This window comes from Amphiprion ocellaris, chromosome 4, assembly GCF_022539595.1.
Source record: "Amphiprion ocellaris isolate individual 3 ecotype Okinawa chromosome 4, ASM2253959v1, whole genome shotgun sequence".
Lineage (NCBI taxonomy): Eukaryota > Metazoa > Chordata > Actinopteri > Pomacentridae > Amphiprion > Amphiprion ocellaris.
Window position 1 is genome coordinate 12,875,001 of NC_072769.1, and position 18,671 is coordinate 12,893,671.

Below are 18,671 nucleotides of genomic sequence, written 5' to 3' on the forward strand. Positions count from 1 at the left end.
TGCTGCAGCTCCACCATAATAATGTACTGGCAATCTCACTGGGCTGCGTCCAGTCAGAATGAGGTGATGAATTATTCACAGGAGATTGGGAGGTCAGTAAAGCATGATCTCATCTCATCTAGACACACACACACACTCACAGAAAGGTCCAGCGGCATTTTTATGCTGCTTAATTCCAGCAAACATCTTCCAAACTTGTATCCATGGTGACACATTTCTCTTCTACCACCAACCGTGAGGCACAAATGAAGACAAAACATTAAAGCAGATAACTGCACAGAGGATCTGTGGCATTTCTGTTGTGGCCAAAACATACATATTGTCAGTGCTAACAGGTCGAACCCGGATGAGGACAAACACACCCAAAGAGAAGCTGGAATGACTTGGCTCCATAGACTGTAACCCACCTCCAAACGTTAAAATTAAACTCATATAGTGTTTTCTTTAGTGAGTTAGTAGAATAACACTGACTGTATGTTCCACCTCAGAGAATAAAGAAGAATAAAGGAGACAATGTTAGGTTTGTGTATCAGGTTTCATTTCAAAAACACAATCCTTATTGCATACATTAAGTTTAACAGAGCAGCAATTACCTAAACTTTAGGTGTTTATTATGTTATGTCATTCAGCTCCACAACTGAGATCAACTTTGCTTCTTCAAAGTGCTTTATTGCATTGTAATCCAGCTTCAACAATAATGATAAACAAATAATAAAAAGCTGATATTCTTGGTTTAAAGCCAATACAATAACTCAGATCAATCTATATCTATCTATAGGTCAATATGCATGAAATTACCAGTTTATCAGGAACTCCTCAACACTGTATTAAAATACTGTAACCTTATAACTAATTATTTTCATATCACTGGTCATTTTGGGGTGTTAATTTTGCCTACATCTGGTTGAAAAGATCTACATTCTGCCTACTTTCATACATAAAATATGGATAAAATAACACATTCAAATAAAAACCTACCACTAGCTACAGTCCCTAAAATGGCCACAAAGTTCAATCAACAGTTTTCTGATACAGCATCAATAAAACCTCAAACAACTGAGGGAGACAAAGATAAGATTCTTGCATAGCTATTGTATAAGACTGCATTAGATTGCACAGGTACAATAAATTAGCATCGCAGTGTAAGACATCAATAAATGCATAAAACCAGTGATTGTTGTTCTCGCTTTTATCATCAAAAATAATATGTTCCCGATTTCCAGTGGCAAGGAAGTTCATTAGGAATTTTAAATCTTGTCCTTTAAAAAATCTGCATTTTTCTTTTCTTCAAATGCAGTTTTATTATTATTTGCCATTTCAGATTCCTTAGTCTCAGACTTTTCCAACACCAGATGCAGGCCTAACGCTTATTTCCTCGTAGATGGCCCTCCTTCTCCATTTTCTCTCCTCTTCACTCAGGGACTCTTCAGGGTTTTCACTCCACCATGAATCCTTTTTTTCTTGCTCCCAATCCTCCTGACCCCCTTTCTAGCCTCAATCCCTGACCTCTTTCTCACTTCACATTCTCTCTCTGTCCTCCTCTTCATCACTGGTCCCCTCCTCCAGTCTGTTCCCTCTTTCCCTACACTGCTCGCCTTTTTTGTTTCAGCCCTTCACTTCAAATACTACACATCTCTGGAAAATTTCCTTCTTTCTCAGTCATTTTCAGTGATGTGCCCATTGACCAGGCCTGACTCCCAGCGCTGCACTAGAGGAGTCTTCTGCCTGGGGGTCCGGGGACTCTGGGGGACCTGAGTGAGAAGGGAATAAAGGACAGCAGGAGTTATGATTGCAGGAACAGAAAGAGAATGACAGACTGGATATGTGGGAGCTGGAGACAAAACCAAAAACGGAAAACGGGTAAAATGAAAAAGCAAAACCTTTTTAAAAAAAACAAAAGAAGGATTCATTTACTTTCTCTAGAGGGCATCTCTTTAGAAGAGCATCACTGGCTTTGCAAGTCAAGGGGAGGTTAATGCAACTGTGATCAAAGCCCCTGTTCAGTATGACCAAGTCAACAAGTGAGGCCAATTTCACCTGCAACCTTTTGTTTATTTCTGTAATTAGCACCAAGGTTGGTGCATGAAACCGATAATTATCCAGCGGAGAAAGTAAAAGAGAGGAAGGGGCACAAGACAGCGAGAGCAAAACTTTGTTAATGCTAACATCAAGCTGAGCTGTGCAGCTAAAACCCAGCATATCAACGCCAAACTGCATTAAACAGCTGAAGCCACGGAGCAGCACTCAGCTTTAATCAGCGATAACCACAGTTTCAAAGAGATGCAAGACCCACAAGGCAGGTAACGGAAATCAGTGAGATTGTCAATTTCTCTTTCCCTGCTTTTGACTGTGTACACACACACACACACACACACACACACACACACACACACACAAACCCACTCCACAGACTTTGTCTCCCCCCCCCCCCCCCTTCTCAGTCTCAGGGCTGTTTGCCTTCTTCCGTTATCTATAAAGATAAGCGCCTTACTGTGTGTTCAGTGTGTTATCAGATATTTGTGTCCCATATTTGGTGCAAGAGAGATGCTGACATGCTCCCAAAAGGCTTTCTTCATTGGAACCATTACAGTCTAGTGCCATCTTAAACATATGTCCATATTAATGGAGCTGAGAGACTCATTGAACCCTCAAACTGATCATGCAATTCATATACGAACTCTTAGATAACATGATTGTGCAGCCTGATGTCATCTTAGCCACATCTGAGGTCGACTCAGGAAGGTGATTTGCCTACATTTTCATGTGATACACCAAACGTACAAAGTGGGAAGGGTTGGTGTGTTCATTTATAGAGTAGAAAATAGTTAATATATGTCAATGTGAAGCCTGGGGTTTTTTTCCACATATTTTTAGAAACACAAGTGAGCAGGATGTGTGAGGGAAAGTGTGTTCAAACTTGATCGCAATTGGACGGATGGCGGCACTGACACACCTCTGGCCGATAAATCTTCTCCTCTTCAGGCTGGGCCGGGGGCCACACACACGGTTTGCCGACTGACTGGCGTGCTGCAAGAGGCAGAGGCAATTAATGGCAGGATGAACAAGCAATGAAGCAAAGGTGTTCCTGTGATGTTGTTTGTGCACAGCGCTGTGAGCACCGTGGCCTCCTTGAATCAAATTAGAGGGTGAACATTGTAGAGCAGCAGAGAGAGATAAAATGAGACAGAGAGGATTGCAGTTGGGAGGGAGGATTGAGGGAAAGAAATGAGTTTGAATGAAAAACGTTATGGTGACATAAGAAAAAAGTAGGGAACGGAAGTGAGGAAATATCAGGAAGGTTAGCTAACTTGATCTGTATCAAGCGATATAAAACTCACACCCTTCTCAACACTGAGTCACGGTCATTGAGGTGCTGTAGTGGCACACCCTGGTCACTCTGTCACCTATTGTTAAACCGACAATGACAATGACATTCTTAAACGCTCACAAAAATCACGTTGGCAACCTTTCATGTCAACAAAGCACACACTCAAACATACTGTGGCGCAACCTTTATTGTGTGATGCACCACAGCCCTGCTGGATGAACTCAAGTACCGATTCAACGTCACTCACCAGGTTCCAAATGTGGTCATTTGAATTTATTTCAAATTCGATGCTATTTGACGCATATAAGTACATAAAACCAGACACTGTAAAAACAAGTTTTGTGTATTGATCAGTTGCCTGCTTATGCTGGTTTGCATCCATGTTCTGCTTTTATTTCATTAGTTTTTCAACAGCAACGCTTTTCGCTATTTCAACATTTCATCCATTACTATTTCAACCTCTGATCCAATACATTATGCAATTCCATCTATCAGTTACTTAATTTTTTATTTCTGCTTTCAGCTAACCATTTCAGCAGTTTGTCCATTACTTTTAGATATATTTCAAAATCAAGCCATTACTTTTTACTGTTTCAAGTATTGCATCTGTATCATAACTCTATTGACACGCTTATTCAATTATTCCAACTGTTTATTCATTACTTTCAGTTGCTTATTTAGAGTCTGTTGTGCTATTCTGCTCACTGGCTAAATAATCTTCACACTTTTTCAGTAACAGCATGTTTGAGTGACTCAATATGTGGGTTTAATCAACTCAGAGTTCATATATATATATATATATATATATATATATATGCTGACTTTGCCACCTTTCTGCATGCTGCCAGTCCACTGCAGAGGTACTTCAAAGTATACAAATAATCCTGGTAAATGCAGCAGCCAATAATACAGGCACAGCAAAAGTTACAAACCCGTCAAATGAACACGTTGTATAGGCGGTATTGTATATCACATGCTCTTGTTGTGAAATGTGTTTCTACCAGAGCCTTATATCACCTAAAGAACTAAAAACAAAGTTGTATGCATTTTTTTTCAACTCTATCCCAAAATTGGACTCTTCCACTGTACTCCTTTCTTGCTGACACAATAGCATGGAGATATGACCTAGGATTTCTCCTGCCTCAGCTTTCGCAATTAATATGACAGGCTAGATGCTGCATTTATTGTGGAGGTACAGAATTTTATTTTCTTGTCGGGGAGCTTATGGTGTCCGGTGCAAAATTATTGCTCATAACAGCCAACAGCAGGTTCAAAAGCTGTATTGAGGTTTTCCACTGACCATGAGAAAAATGAAATAATGTGCTCGCTGGGCTCTTTCAGGGGTTTTTCATCATCTTGCTGCAGATATAAAAACTGCACACATACCCACACACAAGCATCCATATTGCCACGAATACATTGTCTGTGTGAGCTTGTGGGCACAGACACAATCGATTACACACACATTCATAAAGATCAACATTCAAAGCTGCACTAACCTGCTGAGGGTCCAGTTACCCCCCTGGATGATGACCCAGGGATATCAGGAACAGCCAGGCCATTCAATGAAGAGGACAACACTGGATTCTTCACTTCCATGCTGATGGGCCTCCCTCTTCCTCCTCCGTCTGCACTCCCACCGTCTCCATACAGACTGATCCTTTGCTTCTGAAGCTCCTTCTCCCTCTCTTGAGCCTCCTGAATATCCTGCTTCACTTTGACTAAATTTGTAGAAGAACGCAGCTTGAAAAAGGGGTTCTCCATGGGCGCTACCTCCTTCTCTTTTTCCTTCTCTCTCACTGTTAGCCCATCATGTCCTCCAGTCCTGGATGATGAGATGACAGGCTTTCCAGAGTTGGAAGCAGTAAATGCCTCTGCTTCTGGTTTGATGTGGAAACGCTTCTCTGCTGGGATTCTCAGATTACTCTCTAAGATGATGACCTGACATCCTGTTCCGTCAGAGAACCCTGGTCCTCTGGGAGTGGAATCGGTTAGAACCACTGCCTTGGCAGAGTTTGGACCCTGTGCGGTACTCAGTAGATCTAAGCTGCGTCTCTTCTCCATATATGAGCTCCTTGTTGTGGACATCTGCACTGAAAAGTCCTCCTGGTTCTCCACAGTTGAAGTCTCGCTGGCGGACGACCAGGATGAGGTCATACTTCTGGGTGTAAAACTAGAGTTACTGGGTGTCTGAAAGGCCTCAAAAAGATCTTTCTTCTCTTTAATTTGCCGGACTGTGCCCTTGTCATAAAAACCCGGAACTTTCCCGAGCTTGACCAGATCCTGCTCCCTCTGGGTCTCCGCATGGATCTCATGCTTCATCTTTTTACCAGCAAACTCCCTGTCTTTGCCTTGATGCCTCTCAGATTTAGGTAGTGACTGGCATAGAACACTTTTTCTTAAAGGGATCTCTACATACTCTGGAGACCTGGGTGGATTCGGAAGCCCTCTTGACCTTCTTAGACTCTGTTCGCGCTCAATAGCCCGTCGGATCTCCCTCTCAATGGGAGTTTCTTTGGAGACAGTTGCTGTAGTGCCTGTAGTAATGGTGGTGGTGGTGCCGTCAATAGTGCTGCATGGAGAGAAGTCCGCTGATACTCCACTGTCACTCTGGCTATCATCACATGAGTCATACTCCATCCTAGTGTGTCTGCTATGTTTAAGAGACACACCACAGATATATTGCTCCGGCTTTAGCTCTTGCGCCTTGATTATTTGTGAATATAACAGTCCTCTATAGTGCTGCTGTCCAGCTGCCTTGTTCCTTTCAAGTCTGCTCTCTTTCTGACCTTCCTCTACACCTGTTTGCTGGTTTTCTCCCTCTGCTCTTTTCCCCGCCCTGCTGAGCCTTTCACTCAGTGATACAACACAGCCAGAGCCTTGAGGAGTTGCCCCACCCTGATTGGACAGCTCCATGGCAACGGTCGACAAAGGTGGAGATCCCTGGCCAAGCACCTGTTGTGCAGCTTCCTGGTTTTCTCCCCTGTGGGTAAGTTCACCATGGCTTTGGGGCAACAGCTCCTCCTGCTGTTCAACTGAGGGAGTTGCATGAAAGACTGGGCCTTGATAAATTAAATCTGAGACAGAATGTGAAGGTTGGGAGGCCTTGCTGCAGATATCTAGCGTATTCCACTGCTGCTGACAAGAGATATTATCAATCAGCTCCTCTTCTTCTTCACTTTCATCTGCAAAAAGAGGGGAGCTCACAGTATCTACATTACCAGAGTTGTTACTAACAAAGGCAGAATGGTGAGCAAGCTGTGACTTGTCATTGTCAGTATTACTGGCACTAATGCCATCTGCCAAGAAGTTCAGCTGTGTAACATTTGCCTCTGCCATCACAATATCTGCTGTCATTTCCTCCTGATCAACTGGCTCAATGAGCTGAGGCATCTCTTGACTATTCTGGCTATCAAGAGAGTTAAGGTCATCTGCAGGGTTTGAAATTAACTCGACATCACTGATCCAGTCTGCCACCTCACCCTCTAAGCTGGAAAAACCCGCTTTCTCAGAGTATTCTCCTGCTGATAAGATGTTAGAAGGGGGAGGTGGGAAAGCCTGCTCACACAGAGCAACAAGCTCTTCAGATTCCTCTTGAGTTAATAACGTTCCTGATAGTTTTTTGCAAACTTGCTCTAATTCTGTCACAATTTCTTGTGTCTCTCTGCGAGTGCACCGACTTTTTCTTTTGGATTCATGATTTTTCATTTTAGTCGCATCACTCGTTTGGTTCTCCTGCTGAGCTGTGACTTCAGCTTCAGGCTCCAGGACGTCTATGTCCTCCTCAGGCTCTGCCTTGGGGGCCTTTTTGTCTTGCAGAAGGGAGCTGAGAGTTATGGGTGCTCTCTCTTCACCCTGCACCCCGGACTCATTGACCCACTCGTCCAGTGAGTTGACAGGACCCTGCTCCTGCCAGGCCTTGGGCTTTGTTGCCATGGTGACAAGTTTGCTGATGTGAAAAGCTTTTGGAGCCGTCAGGTTGTTTGGCTTCCAGCCAATCAGTCTGAATGAAAGCAGAAGAAGACAGAGGGGAAAGCAATTAGCAGAATTTAACAACAGACATGGTCACCCATTTTCTATACTATTATTTCAGTGTTATTTCAATGTCAAATGACTTACTCATATTTCTAAGGGTGGGAATCATCATCTGTGTTCACCGTGACATTTACTGTGGGATAGTTTAGACCTGTTTTCATTTGTATTTTCCTACCTGTGTTGCAATGCCCCCGCGGATAGAAAGGAAGACACATTTCAAAAGAAAATACACACTAACAAAAAATCCATTTGTTTTTTTGTCCAGACGACTGGCATTTACACAACAGGACTTTTTTTGTTGTTTGTTTTAAGAATTATAATTTCAACTTCAGTTAACCTTTTAACCAGAGGCTGTAAAAACTGTGCGCAATTAAAATTGATAAACTCATCCAGTGGGCAATAAATTGGAGGAAGATAGGAATAAATAATTGAAGAAAGCTAACAAATGCACATGTTTTAGGGAACACAAGGTCACTACATGGTTGATGAGGATGAAAATGAGGATGATTCAGATGCCATTCACTTTGCAGTCATCAGATCTTAACACACCTGAGCGAAATGCTATGCAGATCTATAACCATGTTTAACCAAATGAAGATCATCCAGACATCTCTTATGTGCACTAGAATGTTTACTGTAGGACTATTTTTCTACATTATTCCTGCTCCTGCTCTGCACAACTGTCCATGAACCACCTATGAGAGACTTTGGACCCATGTGCAGAGTTTCCAGCACAAACTTGGAGAATTTGTGCATCTGAGAAAGGAGCACTGAAGCTGTTCTGGATGCTCGTCGTGGCTCAGTTTCTCACTGTGTTGGTTTTTCTTCCAATTTGTAACCAGTCTATATATTTATTCAAATAACTACGCTCGCAGCAGAAGAGCAACAAAAATCCACTTAACGTGTAATTGCATTTCTGTTCATCTTTGTAATGGCAGACCCAGAGAGCTCCTATTATTACATGACAGAAGTGTTACATTGCTGTGCTTGTCTTTGGCTGTAAGGTACTGCAGCAACTACTCCGCTCCATGTGCAACGTATAAAGTTTTCTGCTGAGTGCACCTTTCTTTAATCAGCTTACAGGCTGGGGAATGGCTCAGTATAACACACACACACACACACACACACACACACACACACAATCTGAAATAATAATAGGATTGTCCGCAGGGTATACTGACCTGAGGGGAGTCCAGCTCCTTCAATTTCTCTTTTTCTTTATTACACACACTTTCCTATTTCACACTTGCCCTGTATCGAAATTATTGCCCTCTCACTGCCTCTCTTACACACACGCATGCACGCACACAGACACACACACACACACACACACACACACACACACACACAACTCAGTTATCTTCCATTCAGCTTGCATCCTGACAAACTGCCATTCCCATCCACGGTGATCCCTGCCAAGCCACTCTGACTCGGCCGGACTCCAACACTGTGCCTGATCATTAAGGGAAATGTAGACCACTGCAACAGGCATGAGTATGTGTGATAAACTGGGGCTGATGTACAGATGATAAGGAGCGACAGCATGACGTGACAGGAACAATGGGGACCACCGTGGCCATAACAGCGACAGAACATGTAGATGCAGTAGAACAATGTATCCCAATGCGGGTAAAATTAGGACGAGAACAGTGAATCATGAGGGCAATAACAGATGAACCACTCACTGGCTGCCTACTGTGTTTACTGTGTGGACTATATTTGGGCTGACATTGGTTAAACTGTGTACCCCACTTACTGCTATGGCAGGTATAGTCCACTGCTATTATTTCAAGGTTGTCCTCTGTTCCTGAAATATTGTTTCCTGCTCTGTGTTTATGTGAAGAACATGTTTGTGTTATGTCATCGTGTACCAGTTCCACAAGCAGCTTATTAGCGTGCACAAAGAATGCTCTGTTTAGTGCCCATTGTGAAATGTACCCTGGCTGACGTCAGACTGTCCGTTTTTTTCATGGTACATGAGTGGGAGAAGGGGATGGGTGATCTGGGTAGCTGGCATCCCCACACAGTTATTACTGCATCTGAATGACAGACAACCTCAGCTCATTAAGAGAATTTATGCATGCTACAAATTTCAGATACAGAAAATAACTGAAAACTGCATGCAGCATGTCCAGGTATTATCTGTGAAAACTGTTGCCATGTTTTATGTGCAATACTTGACAGACGCTGTCAGAAAAATCATAAATGCAGTGAAAAAAAGCCACTAAATGACATATAGTGCTCAAAGTGAATTTTTACTGTGAAATTGAGTGTGAAAATGTGCATTTTCTCATGGTGAGAGGGCGATAGTTTCAATGGCTTAAACCTTGCAGCAAATCTCCTAAACAGGTTTGTTCACCCACATCTGCTGGTTCTGCTGAAAATCCTCCTTAAAACAAACGAGCTCAAACAATTAATACAAAGATCCTGCAAGGCTACTGCAGTGAAACAACCCCCTCATTTATATTGTTAATGTCACCTGAGTACTTTGAGTGTGAACTCCGGCAAAACCCAATGAGATATTTCCCTTATTTACATTTGCCTTCAGAAGTTAATGATATTATATATTTAATATGGCATGCTGTTCGGCTTCATTTTCTGAGATGCACAGAGAAAAATGGCAGAATTAGACTAAAGCTTATCCATTTGCTTGAGCAAGGTTGCAAAAGATTGCAGATTTAAACTTCATTACGTAACAGGCTCATGTTTTGTTGCTCATTATCCACAAAGGGTCTCGATTTATCAAAAGAACAGCAAAATCATGATCGCCATTAAAATACTCCTGCGACAGGCCTTACAAATAAACTTGGCCTTCTTGTTGGGGTCAGTGTTGTCCTTAGGTAGTTTAAGATCTAAGGGCATTCAGGAAAAATGCAAATGAATTTAAATAGATGCAGCCAACTTCGTCCCTAATTAGAATCAGCACTGTTGCTATCTAATGGCTGCTGACACAGTCCTTAGCACATTTTATATTCACTTAGTTATTTTTGATATACTTAAGTTGACACCAACAGGCTCAACTACTCAGAATTTCAAAACTACAGCGGTTTTCTCTGTCAGTAGTTATTTACTTGATTATACACCCGATGCACGTATACAGAAATTTCCAAGCCATTAAAAGCAAGCTGGAATATACAGCTGCACCTACCTGGTGACAAACTGCTCTGTAGATGCCCTCCAAACTGACAGATGCCAATTTCAGAGAATACACACTTTTTTTTCTTGTTTCAGGTCACTGATGTTGAATCAACACAAAAGAAATGTGTTTGCTTCCAGCTCCGGTGCGTTGCTGCCTGTACCTCCTCCCATGTGCACACTAACACCCTCAGTACACCGTTTGTGCACGCCTCCATTTGCAGGCCATGCACACACATTCCCTAATACATACATAAGAGCGAGCACACACAAACGTGTGCTCGAGGCTTACCCTACTGTTGTGGATTTGAAAATGTATAGTAGTAATCCAATTAGTGAGCAACGTGTTAATTATTACACCATGGAGGTGAATGAAATAATGCCTGAGAGAAAAGGAGGGAGATGTGATTATATCACTAAAATCTGGGAGAAAAAAAAACAACAACAAATGGCGACTTCATTTAAATTACAAAAATCTATGCTTTCAATGAATTGGTCTAGTTACAGTGCAAGAGTACAAGTGTTATTTACAAAAGATATGTACCTGTTTTTTTTTTTTTTTTTTTACATTAAGCCAAAAATCACAATTAACAAATTGTCCTGTAAACTCAGTCTTTTGCCAAACAGTGAGTCACTGATGGGATCATGTTAAATCTTATATGCGTGCAACAGCAGCACAAGTAGAATAGCGTCATGAAGTCAGCAAACTGTCTCATTAATGTCAGTTACACGGCAATAAATGTTCAGTTTTCGCTAACTTTGGCTACAATGAGCCACCATAAACTCCCAGTCATAGCAGACCAGGTAGCAGCAAAATATCTGCATGTATTAAATAAAGCAACGGTGCATTTTATTGTCTATTAGTTCAAGTTTCCATGTAATGTGTCAATTTTGTCATAGTCTGTCTATCATTTACAGTCTGCACAACATTACAGTACAATTCTATAAGCTTGAATGAAAAATTTCTGCACCTTAGATGCAAAAAGTTTCATCTGATGTTCCATACAATGTTGTGAAAATAATTAATTTTCCCCTGAGAAATGAAATTATGACTTAATAGGCAATAAATGCAAGCATGGAGGTGTCAAATACAAAACAAAACAAAATAAATCACACCAGCAGAAAGCACCAATTGCTCAAAACGGCTGCTGCATTACATCAGAGATAAACGACAACATAGAAAGAGAACATAAACAGAAATTCCAGCAAAATAAATCCTATCCCGTCATGCTCGATTGGCAGCAATCAATGGGTGATTTGAGGGCAACGTCTCTTCATGATGAAAAACACACACAGAATTTACAGTATTTAAGAGAGGAAAATATCTTAAATGCACAAAGCGCCCACTAACGACCTTTCACATTCCGTGTGACTGATAATGTCCCTCATTACTTTTGATCCACTGTCTCCTCAGCCTCTCCTGCTGCTGCTGCTGCTGCTGTTGGTTGGCTCTCAGGCTGCTCCGGACAAAGCTCCTCGGTAGGATCCATCACAACAGGTGCAGGCAGCTGATAACACTTCAGCTGAGCTCTGAACTCCTCCATCTCCTTCTGCTCCACCTCCCTCCTCCTGCTCAGCAGATATAGGTCCACAGAATGCCTCTTCCTTGACTTCACAATCCACCTCATCACCATACAGTCCGGGCAGGACGTATAGAGGAAAGACCCGCCGAGGTCGAAGCGATTCCCCACATCAAAGGTAAAGGTGCTGCCTTCCACTGAGATGATGTAGGGCAGGTGCTGGCACTGATCACCAAAGCGGTTGATTTGGGTGTAAGTGGAAGTTTCAGTGGAGTTGGAGAAGTAGATCGTGATGCTGTCCCTGAGCCTGAGGGCCTCCATGGATGGTGGGTGGTTGAGACTTCCTGCTACTAAAGCCCATCTGCCCTCAAAATGATGAGCAGCCAGTTCATCCAGAGGGTGGACTAATTTTTCACAGACCAGAGGAGCTGAATGGCTCACAGACACGAAGCAGAGGATGGCGACAGCACAGGCAGCAAACATGTCTCTGTATTTTGACATTTTTCTGACTCCGGGTTGATGTCTGATCTTTGCCTTTTATTTTGTCGCCTCGGTTGTTATTTCTCACCAAGAGTGGAGCTCAGATTGGTGGCACATCTCCTTTTATAGAACAACCTAAAAAAAAAAATTAAAATTCCACATATGCAACATCAGACAGGGTCAATATCCTCATCTCAGTGTGGATTTCCAGTATTATGCAACCAAAGAAAGTTTGAGTATTGGTTAGCTTTGTAACCCTCTTCTACCTGAAATTTAATTCTAAATTATTTGAGTATTAAGATTTTTTGGGAGTAAGCACTGTTTGATCTGGAATCAGCAGTCTCCAATTTGTAAACTTTCACCCTTGTCTTTGCTTACTATTATTGCCACATCCAGCAACAGTACAAACAGCAGGTAAAGTTCACAATCATGATCAGAAACTAACATGTTGAAGCTTAAGATTCCTGTGTAGAAGGAAACATAAATGAGCTGAGATCAAAACTTTTTAGAGATAGATATATAGAAGATATGTGCCGATTCTTATTTAAATCACATTGATAAAGAATAGCATTGACTATTGTGGATGTGCTAACACTCCAGTAGCATGTAAAATGTGTGGAAATCTTTGAGTAATACAGAGGAAAAGGGGGGAAAAAGAAATTTATACTCACAAAGTATTTTAGTAACAGAGAATGACACACCAGTGTGAGAAGAGGAAGTAGTAGTACCAAGACTGACTTTATTGAGGGTGGAGGACATCAGAAAATTAATTATGTTGTTGACTAAATGTTAACTGAATAAATAAAAAAGTAAAAATGCCTGAGAATATAAAAATGTTAGATGTGGTGGTACAGATCTATTTCCAGATTCGTCATCAGTCATGTGTTGAGAGACTGAGTCATAAAAGGTTTCCGGGACTACGGCTATTTTTGTCCCATGAAAGTCATTTTTAAGACATGCAGAAACTTAAAGCTTGCTCCTGGACCATACTCTGGATGTTGTTACGATTTTACTGTGCTGATTCTTGCACCATGTTAGTGAATGAGCACCAGATGGAGAAGGGAGTCATATGATTGAATCACAGCACGCTTTAATGATGTTTACTGACGCTGTCCGAGAAATAACGAACTGGCTGATTTTATCAATGCGTGCGTTTAACAGCAGGGGAAGAAAATATGAAGCTCGTTCAAGTTCCAGTACAGCAATTTAAAAATACTTACAGAAAATTACCTTTACATCAATACTATGTCTCCTGTGACTGTATGAATCCATCTGCTACTTTTAAACTCTAAATACAACAATATGTATGCAGCATCTAACTGCTTTACATGCAGTTAGATTGTCTGGTGTTTCTTAAACCACCTTCAAAGCGTCACTAGATAAATCTGGGGGTGTCAAGAAAAGGTTTACTGGACTGCAAAGACTACATTTTTTCTGACTTTCCTCTAATCTTTGCTTTTTTTTGTTTGAAATACTGGAAAATTGAGCCACAAAAGATTATTTAAATGAAACAGCCTGAGAGGTTTAAAGATGAAATGTCTTTTCAGGGGAGATCTGAAACATGACAGGGGGCCTCAAACACGCAGAAGTTGTGTAAAATGCTACAAGCCAAAAATGTTTGAACCACTGCTTTAATCTTTAAATGTATGTTGAATGTTTTCTCAGCTCATCAAATGCTCTCTAGTGAGGAATCTTTATCTGAAAAGGCAATAATAGCTGTTAGATGAAGGCAGTGGAGAAAGGGTCAGCACAGGTAAGAAATTCTCAAGTAAAGTACAAGCATCTACAAACTATACCTGTCTAAATATATTTACTAATTATTTCACGTCGCTGACATTTAGGTATGAATAAGTAACGTCATAAGTCCACTAAGTGTCTGCAATTACAACCCAACATCTAATTAATGAATAAAATAATTTGCAATTTAAAGCAACAGATTGACATACATCACCTTGGAGGTGAAAAAAGTACTTGGTTAGCTTTGCTTAGCTTAGCTTAGCACACTGGAGAATGGAAACCATGAACCTGACTGTGTCCAAAGGTAAGAAAATCCACATAACAGCACATCCAAAGCTCATCACATACATTGTGCTTCTTGTTATTTGAATCCATAAGAGCTTATAAAAATTTTATTTAAAAATTAAATAGCAATCTTTAAAATTATAGGCAAGACTAACTTTTTCTTCATCCTGGAGTGCCTACTGGTTGCTTGGTACGACCCCTGCTAAGAGATAGTCTGGCTCATGAAACAATTAATTGTTTTTACATGGCAGTCTTTGTGCAAATCAAACCAATGAAATATAATATGTTATTTAGTAAGCTTCAGAAGTGCTGATATTCTAATTTTCTTTTCACTGGACAGATGTAGACTATCGGTTTCCCTCTGTTTTCGCTATTTATGCGAAACTACACTCAGCTACTTCATATTTCCCTCTAATTTTTGACAAGTAAACCGAGTAAATGAGCAAATTTTTCAGCGTATCAAAGTCTTTTTGAATTCAACAGTTCAAGCTGAGTTTCCTGACACAAAAAGTTTGGCAAAAGTGACTTCTTCTGAAACTGCTTTCTGTGTTTTTCTTGGGATGCGTCAACGTAATTAGAACAAAATGCAACAGGGTGAACGAATTTGATAATGGATGCTGTGTTGAGGGAAAAACCATTCTCAATAATTTATACATTTAGTGTTGATATTTGTAGTGCAAATACACGCTTATATAGTCAAATATCACGAACAACCATGAACTCAAGTCTCTGTACAACTCAAAACTGCATCTTTTTAAAACAGGAATTTAAACTTTGCAGCACCGTTCTTGAATTTCACAAAAAAGTTGAAAAACACATGTATCTCAAAAGGTTCGGTTTTGAAATCACATGTAACTGTAGTTGAAAGATTCAAACACATGTTCTCTATCAATTAACTTTTCCACCATACAATCGATGGAAGCTGTATAACCAACTATCTTTTCGACGTCTTTCAGTCCTTCTGCTTTCTCTTCAGTTGAAGCTGCTGGAGCACTGGTGGTTCTGGACAAAGCTCCTGCGTAGAATTCATCACACCAGGCGGAGGCAGATGCCTATCACCAAACAGTCCAGATAGGATGCATGCAGAAGAAATTGCCCTGATTAGAGGTAAAAGTGCTGTTTGCTAATGTGAAATTGTAAGATACATGAAAACACTGGTGGTCTAAACGGTAGACTTGAGTGTAGGAATAGACAGAAGGTTCACTGGAATTGGAAAAGTAAACCGTCATGCTGCCTCTGTGTGTCAGGTCCTCCAGTGTATGAGGAGGAGAGTCACTGCCTGCAACTAAAGCCCATCTTCACCTCCAAATGATGAGAATACAGATGTTCCAAGGCCTAACCAAGACTGGAGGAGCTGACCGGCCCACAGATATCAAATATCAGAGAATGATGGAAAACACAACAAACATGAAAATATTCCTGTCGCATCTTTATTCTTATTTTGTGTCTCACTAAAATATATGCTTGCAGTTCGACTTTTAATTAAGGACCTTCAGCACTGCAAACCTATCGGTGAAAGTCCATCATCCGTTAGCAATGTGTACATTCCAGTATTGTGCAATTAGGGAAACTCTGACCATGATGGGATGATCAATATTTGCACTGGTCTTTTCTGGTTTGGAGCAATCATGTGCACAGAGCAACAAGTTGTAATGTATCATCAGATTTATAACTAAAAGTTATTTTAATCATCTAATCTGCTCAGTTTACCAAAATGTATGCCATTTATCTTAATGGCAGTCCAAAACTCAAAGCTATTCATCTATTATCATGAAAAAACTTAAAAATATACATATTATGGAATATGTAAATGCTGGAATATCAGGGTAGTTTTGCTCAGAAATAATGACAATGGTGTATCACATTGATCAAAACTGTTGCTTTTGTGTTTGAGTGATCATTTACCTATCAGTGTTTCATTGTCGGGGTTATTATAAATAAATTCTATGCACTATACAGCACATCAATATCAAGAATGAAAACCATCCAACAGAGCTGAATCAGTCTTAAAACACATTAAAGTGCAGATCAGTCACTTTACTTGTCAAATGTTACATTGAATTGAATTGAGTAACATTATTGGAAAAGTTGGTTTTTGGAGCTAATCAACTAACCAGCTGCATCTATACTTCATATGTCTTTGAAGAGCTCTAGTATCTAAAGTTTTCCTTGTAATTACTTTATTTTTAGACAATACAGAAATGTGGAAACTTTTACAAGTGTGACGATCTGAATGCAATTAATTACATTCATAAATAAATTTCTTGAATTACTACATTTCAACACTGATCTTTAACTTGATGACTAAAACTGTAATTCAATAACAATGATCATGGATAGGAAGAGAGGCATCATTCTAATTTTGCCTTAGGGGATTTAATTCACAAATCAGCCAATAACTGATCATGCTTCTGAAATGTGGCAAAGGATTTAAGATCTGCGGGCCATGCAAGAAATATCACTGGAAAAAGCATCCAAAAATCAACTTTCTGTACTTTAATTGACAGTATTTACACAATATGATCAAATTTCATGAACCCTGAGGAAGTAAAGCATCTCAGGCCTCTTGGTTCTATTCAGTCTGAACATTTTGTTTCTGACAAAGCTCCTCATTTGGATCCATCACGGCAGGTGGCAGCAGATTCAGACACTCCACCTGAGCTCTGAATTCCTCCATCTCCTCCTGCTCAGCCTCCCTTCTCCTGCTGAACAGGAACAAACGCACCGTTTTCTTTGATTCGTTGTCGTAGCGCATCACCAGACAGTCTTGGCAGGTCGTATAGAGGAAGACCACAGTGAGGTTCACCTGATGTCGTGCATCAAACGTGAGGATGCTGCCTTCTAGTGTGACATTAAAAGTCTGGTAGTGGCACTTTCCTTCAAAAAGCACGCTGGGTGTGTAGGAAATACTGGAGGTTGCATTAGCCATAGAGAAATAGATGCTGGAGCTGTTTCTACGCTTGAAGAACTTCATTTGAGTTGGATCGCTCAGGCTGCCTGCAAGTAAAACCCACCTGCCTTCCAGGTGCTGAGCATTCACTTGATCTAAAGGCCGAACCAAATCTTCACAGGCCAGAGGAGCTGAATGGATCGCAGACATCAACCAGAAGAGAGTGATGGCAAACGCAGCAAACATATATGTCCGTGCTGAAAACATGTTTCTGAACAAAAACTCAGTTGCTCTGTTGTGTGTAACTGAAAACAAAGCTGCTAGAGAAGCTTTATAGTTACCATCTAGTTTCGCAATATTGGAAAGTTGAGGGAGTAGAGTCCATTTTTATTTGCTTAGAATTTTCCTGTATTGTGAAATCTGTTTTATCTGCTATTTTCTTTGAAATTAATTTATAGACATTTAATAATAAAAGTAACCCGGAACCTCTTTTTCTTTTTCCTGATTAATAGTAAAACTTCAGCCAATCATTTAGTGTGTCCTGGAATGAAAAGCACACTTCAAAAATGCAGATAAATTCTTCATAATGTGCATTAGAGCGAAACAAAGGTGGAAAAATAATGGATCAAAAACATCAATTATCCAAAGTGATTTTCTATCAGCGCTGGAAAATGTCACAAAAGTAACTATAAACTTGAGCTGTCAATTATACTGTCCTGCTCTGCTCACATAGCACATAAAACAACTTGGTATATAATGATACTTTGTTTTTAAAATTTAGAGTCTGTCAGTTTGACAGCTGTATTCCATTAGTTTGTCTTAAAACCAAACTTGACTTACAAAAGAATAGACATTTTAAAACTGCTGGCAGGGAAAATCCAGCAGAAATTGCAAATACGAATGCTCTGATTCAGTGATCAAAGAAATCAGGAGTTATGGTTTTATCCACTACAGTATGTTTGCTATAATCACACCTTAAAGTCGTATAAATATTGTATAAATGAGGTTGAGAAGAAATACAAGTAAATCATTGTGGTGCGACAGAAAGTAAAATAATAGACTTCATGAAAAACTATTTCTATAGTCAAATGAATGAAAAATAAGGACACAAAACACACAAGCATTTATATTCATTTCTGAAATCTGCAAAACAACTCTGTTTATCAGTTAATTAAACACTTACAAATCAAATTAAATGATTACAGCGTAAGCCAAGTTCATATCTGTGGTTTTAAATTTACATATCTGATCACGCACAATG

The 18,671-nt window shown here is 40.3% G+C and overlaps 1 protein-coding gene across 1 annotated transcript; it reads right to left on the reverse strand.

The window, feature by feature from the left end:
• Positions 1-516: 516 nt before the first annotated feature.
• misp3 (MISP family member 3) lies at positions 517-10,798 on the reverse strand. Its single transcript, XM_023278507.3, has 4 exons — positions 10,512-10,798; positions 4,828-7,331; positions 2,954-3,027; positions 517-1,751 (listed from the first exon to the last, which is right to left on the reverse strand). Exons 2-4 carry the CDS (start codon positions 7,262-7,264, stop codon positions 1,656-1,658), a joined length of 2,607 nt encoding a protein of 868 aa, XP_023134275.3. The 5' UTR covers positions 7,265-7,331; positions 10,512-10,798; the 3' UTR covers positions 517-1,655.
• Positions 10,799-18,671: the final 7,873 nt, after the last annotated feature.

What these genes read in the sequence shown, in the direction of transcription:
- misp3 (XM_023278507.3), bottom strand. Translation starts at nt 7,264, where the DNA reads ATGGCAACAAAGCCCAAGGCCTGGCAGGAGCAGGGTCCTGTCAACTCA. An exon ending in GGTAACTGGACCCTCAGCAG is followed by an intron (nt 3,028 to 4,827) that starts GTTAGTGCAGCT and finishes TGCCTCTTGCAG; the next exon opens with CACGCCAGTCAGTCGGCAAA. An exon ending in AGAAGATTTATCGGCCAGAG is followed by an intron (nt 1,752 to 2,953) that starts GTGTGTCAGTGC and finishes CTTCTCACTCAG; the next exon opens with GTCCCCCAGAGTCCCCGGAC.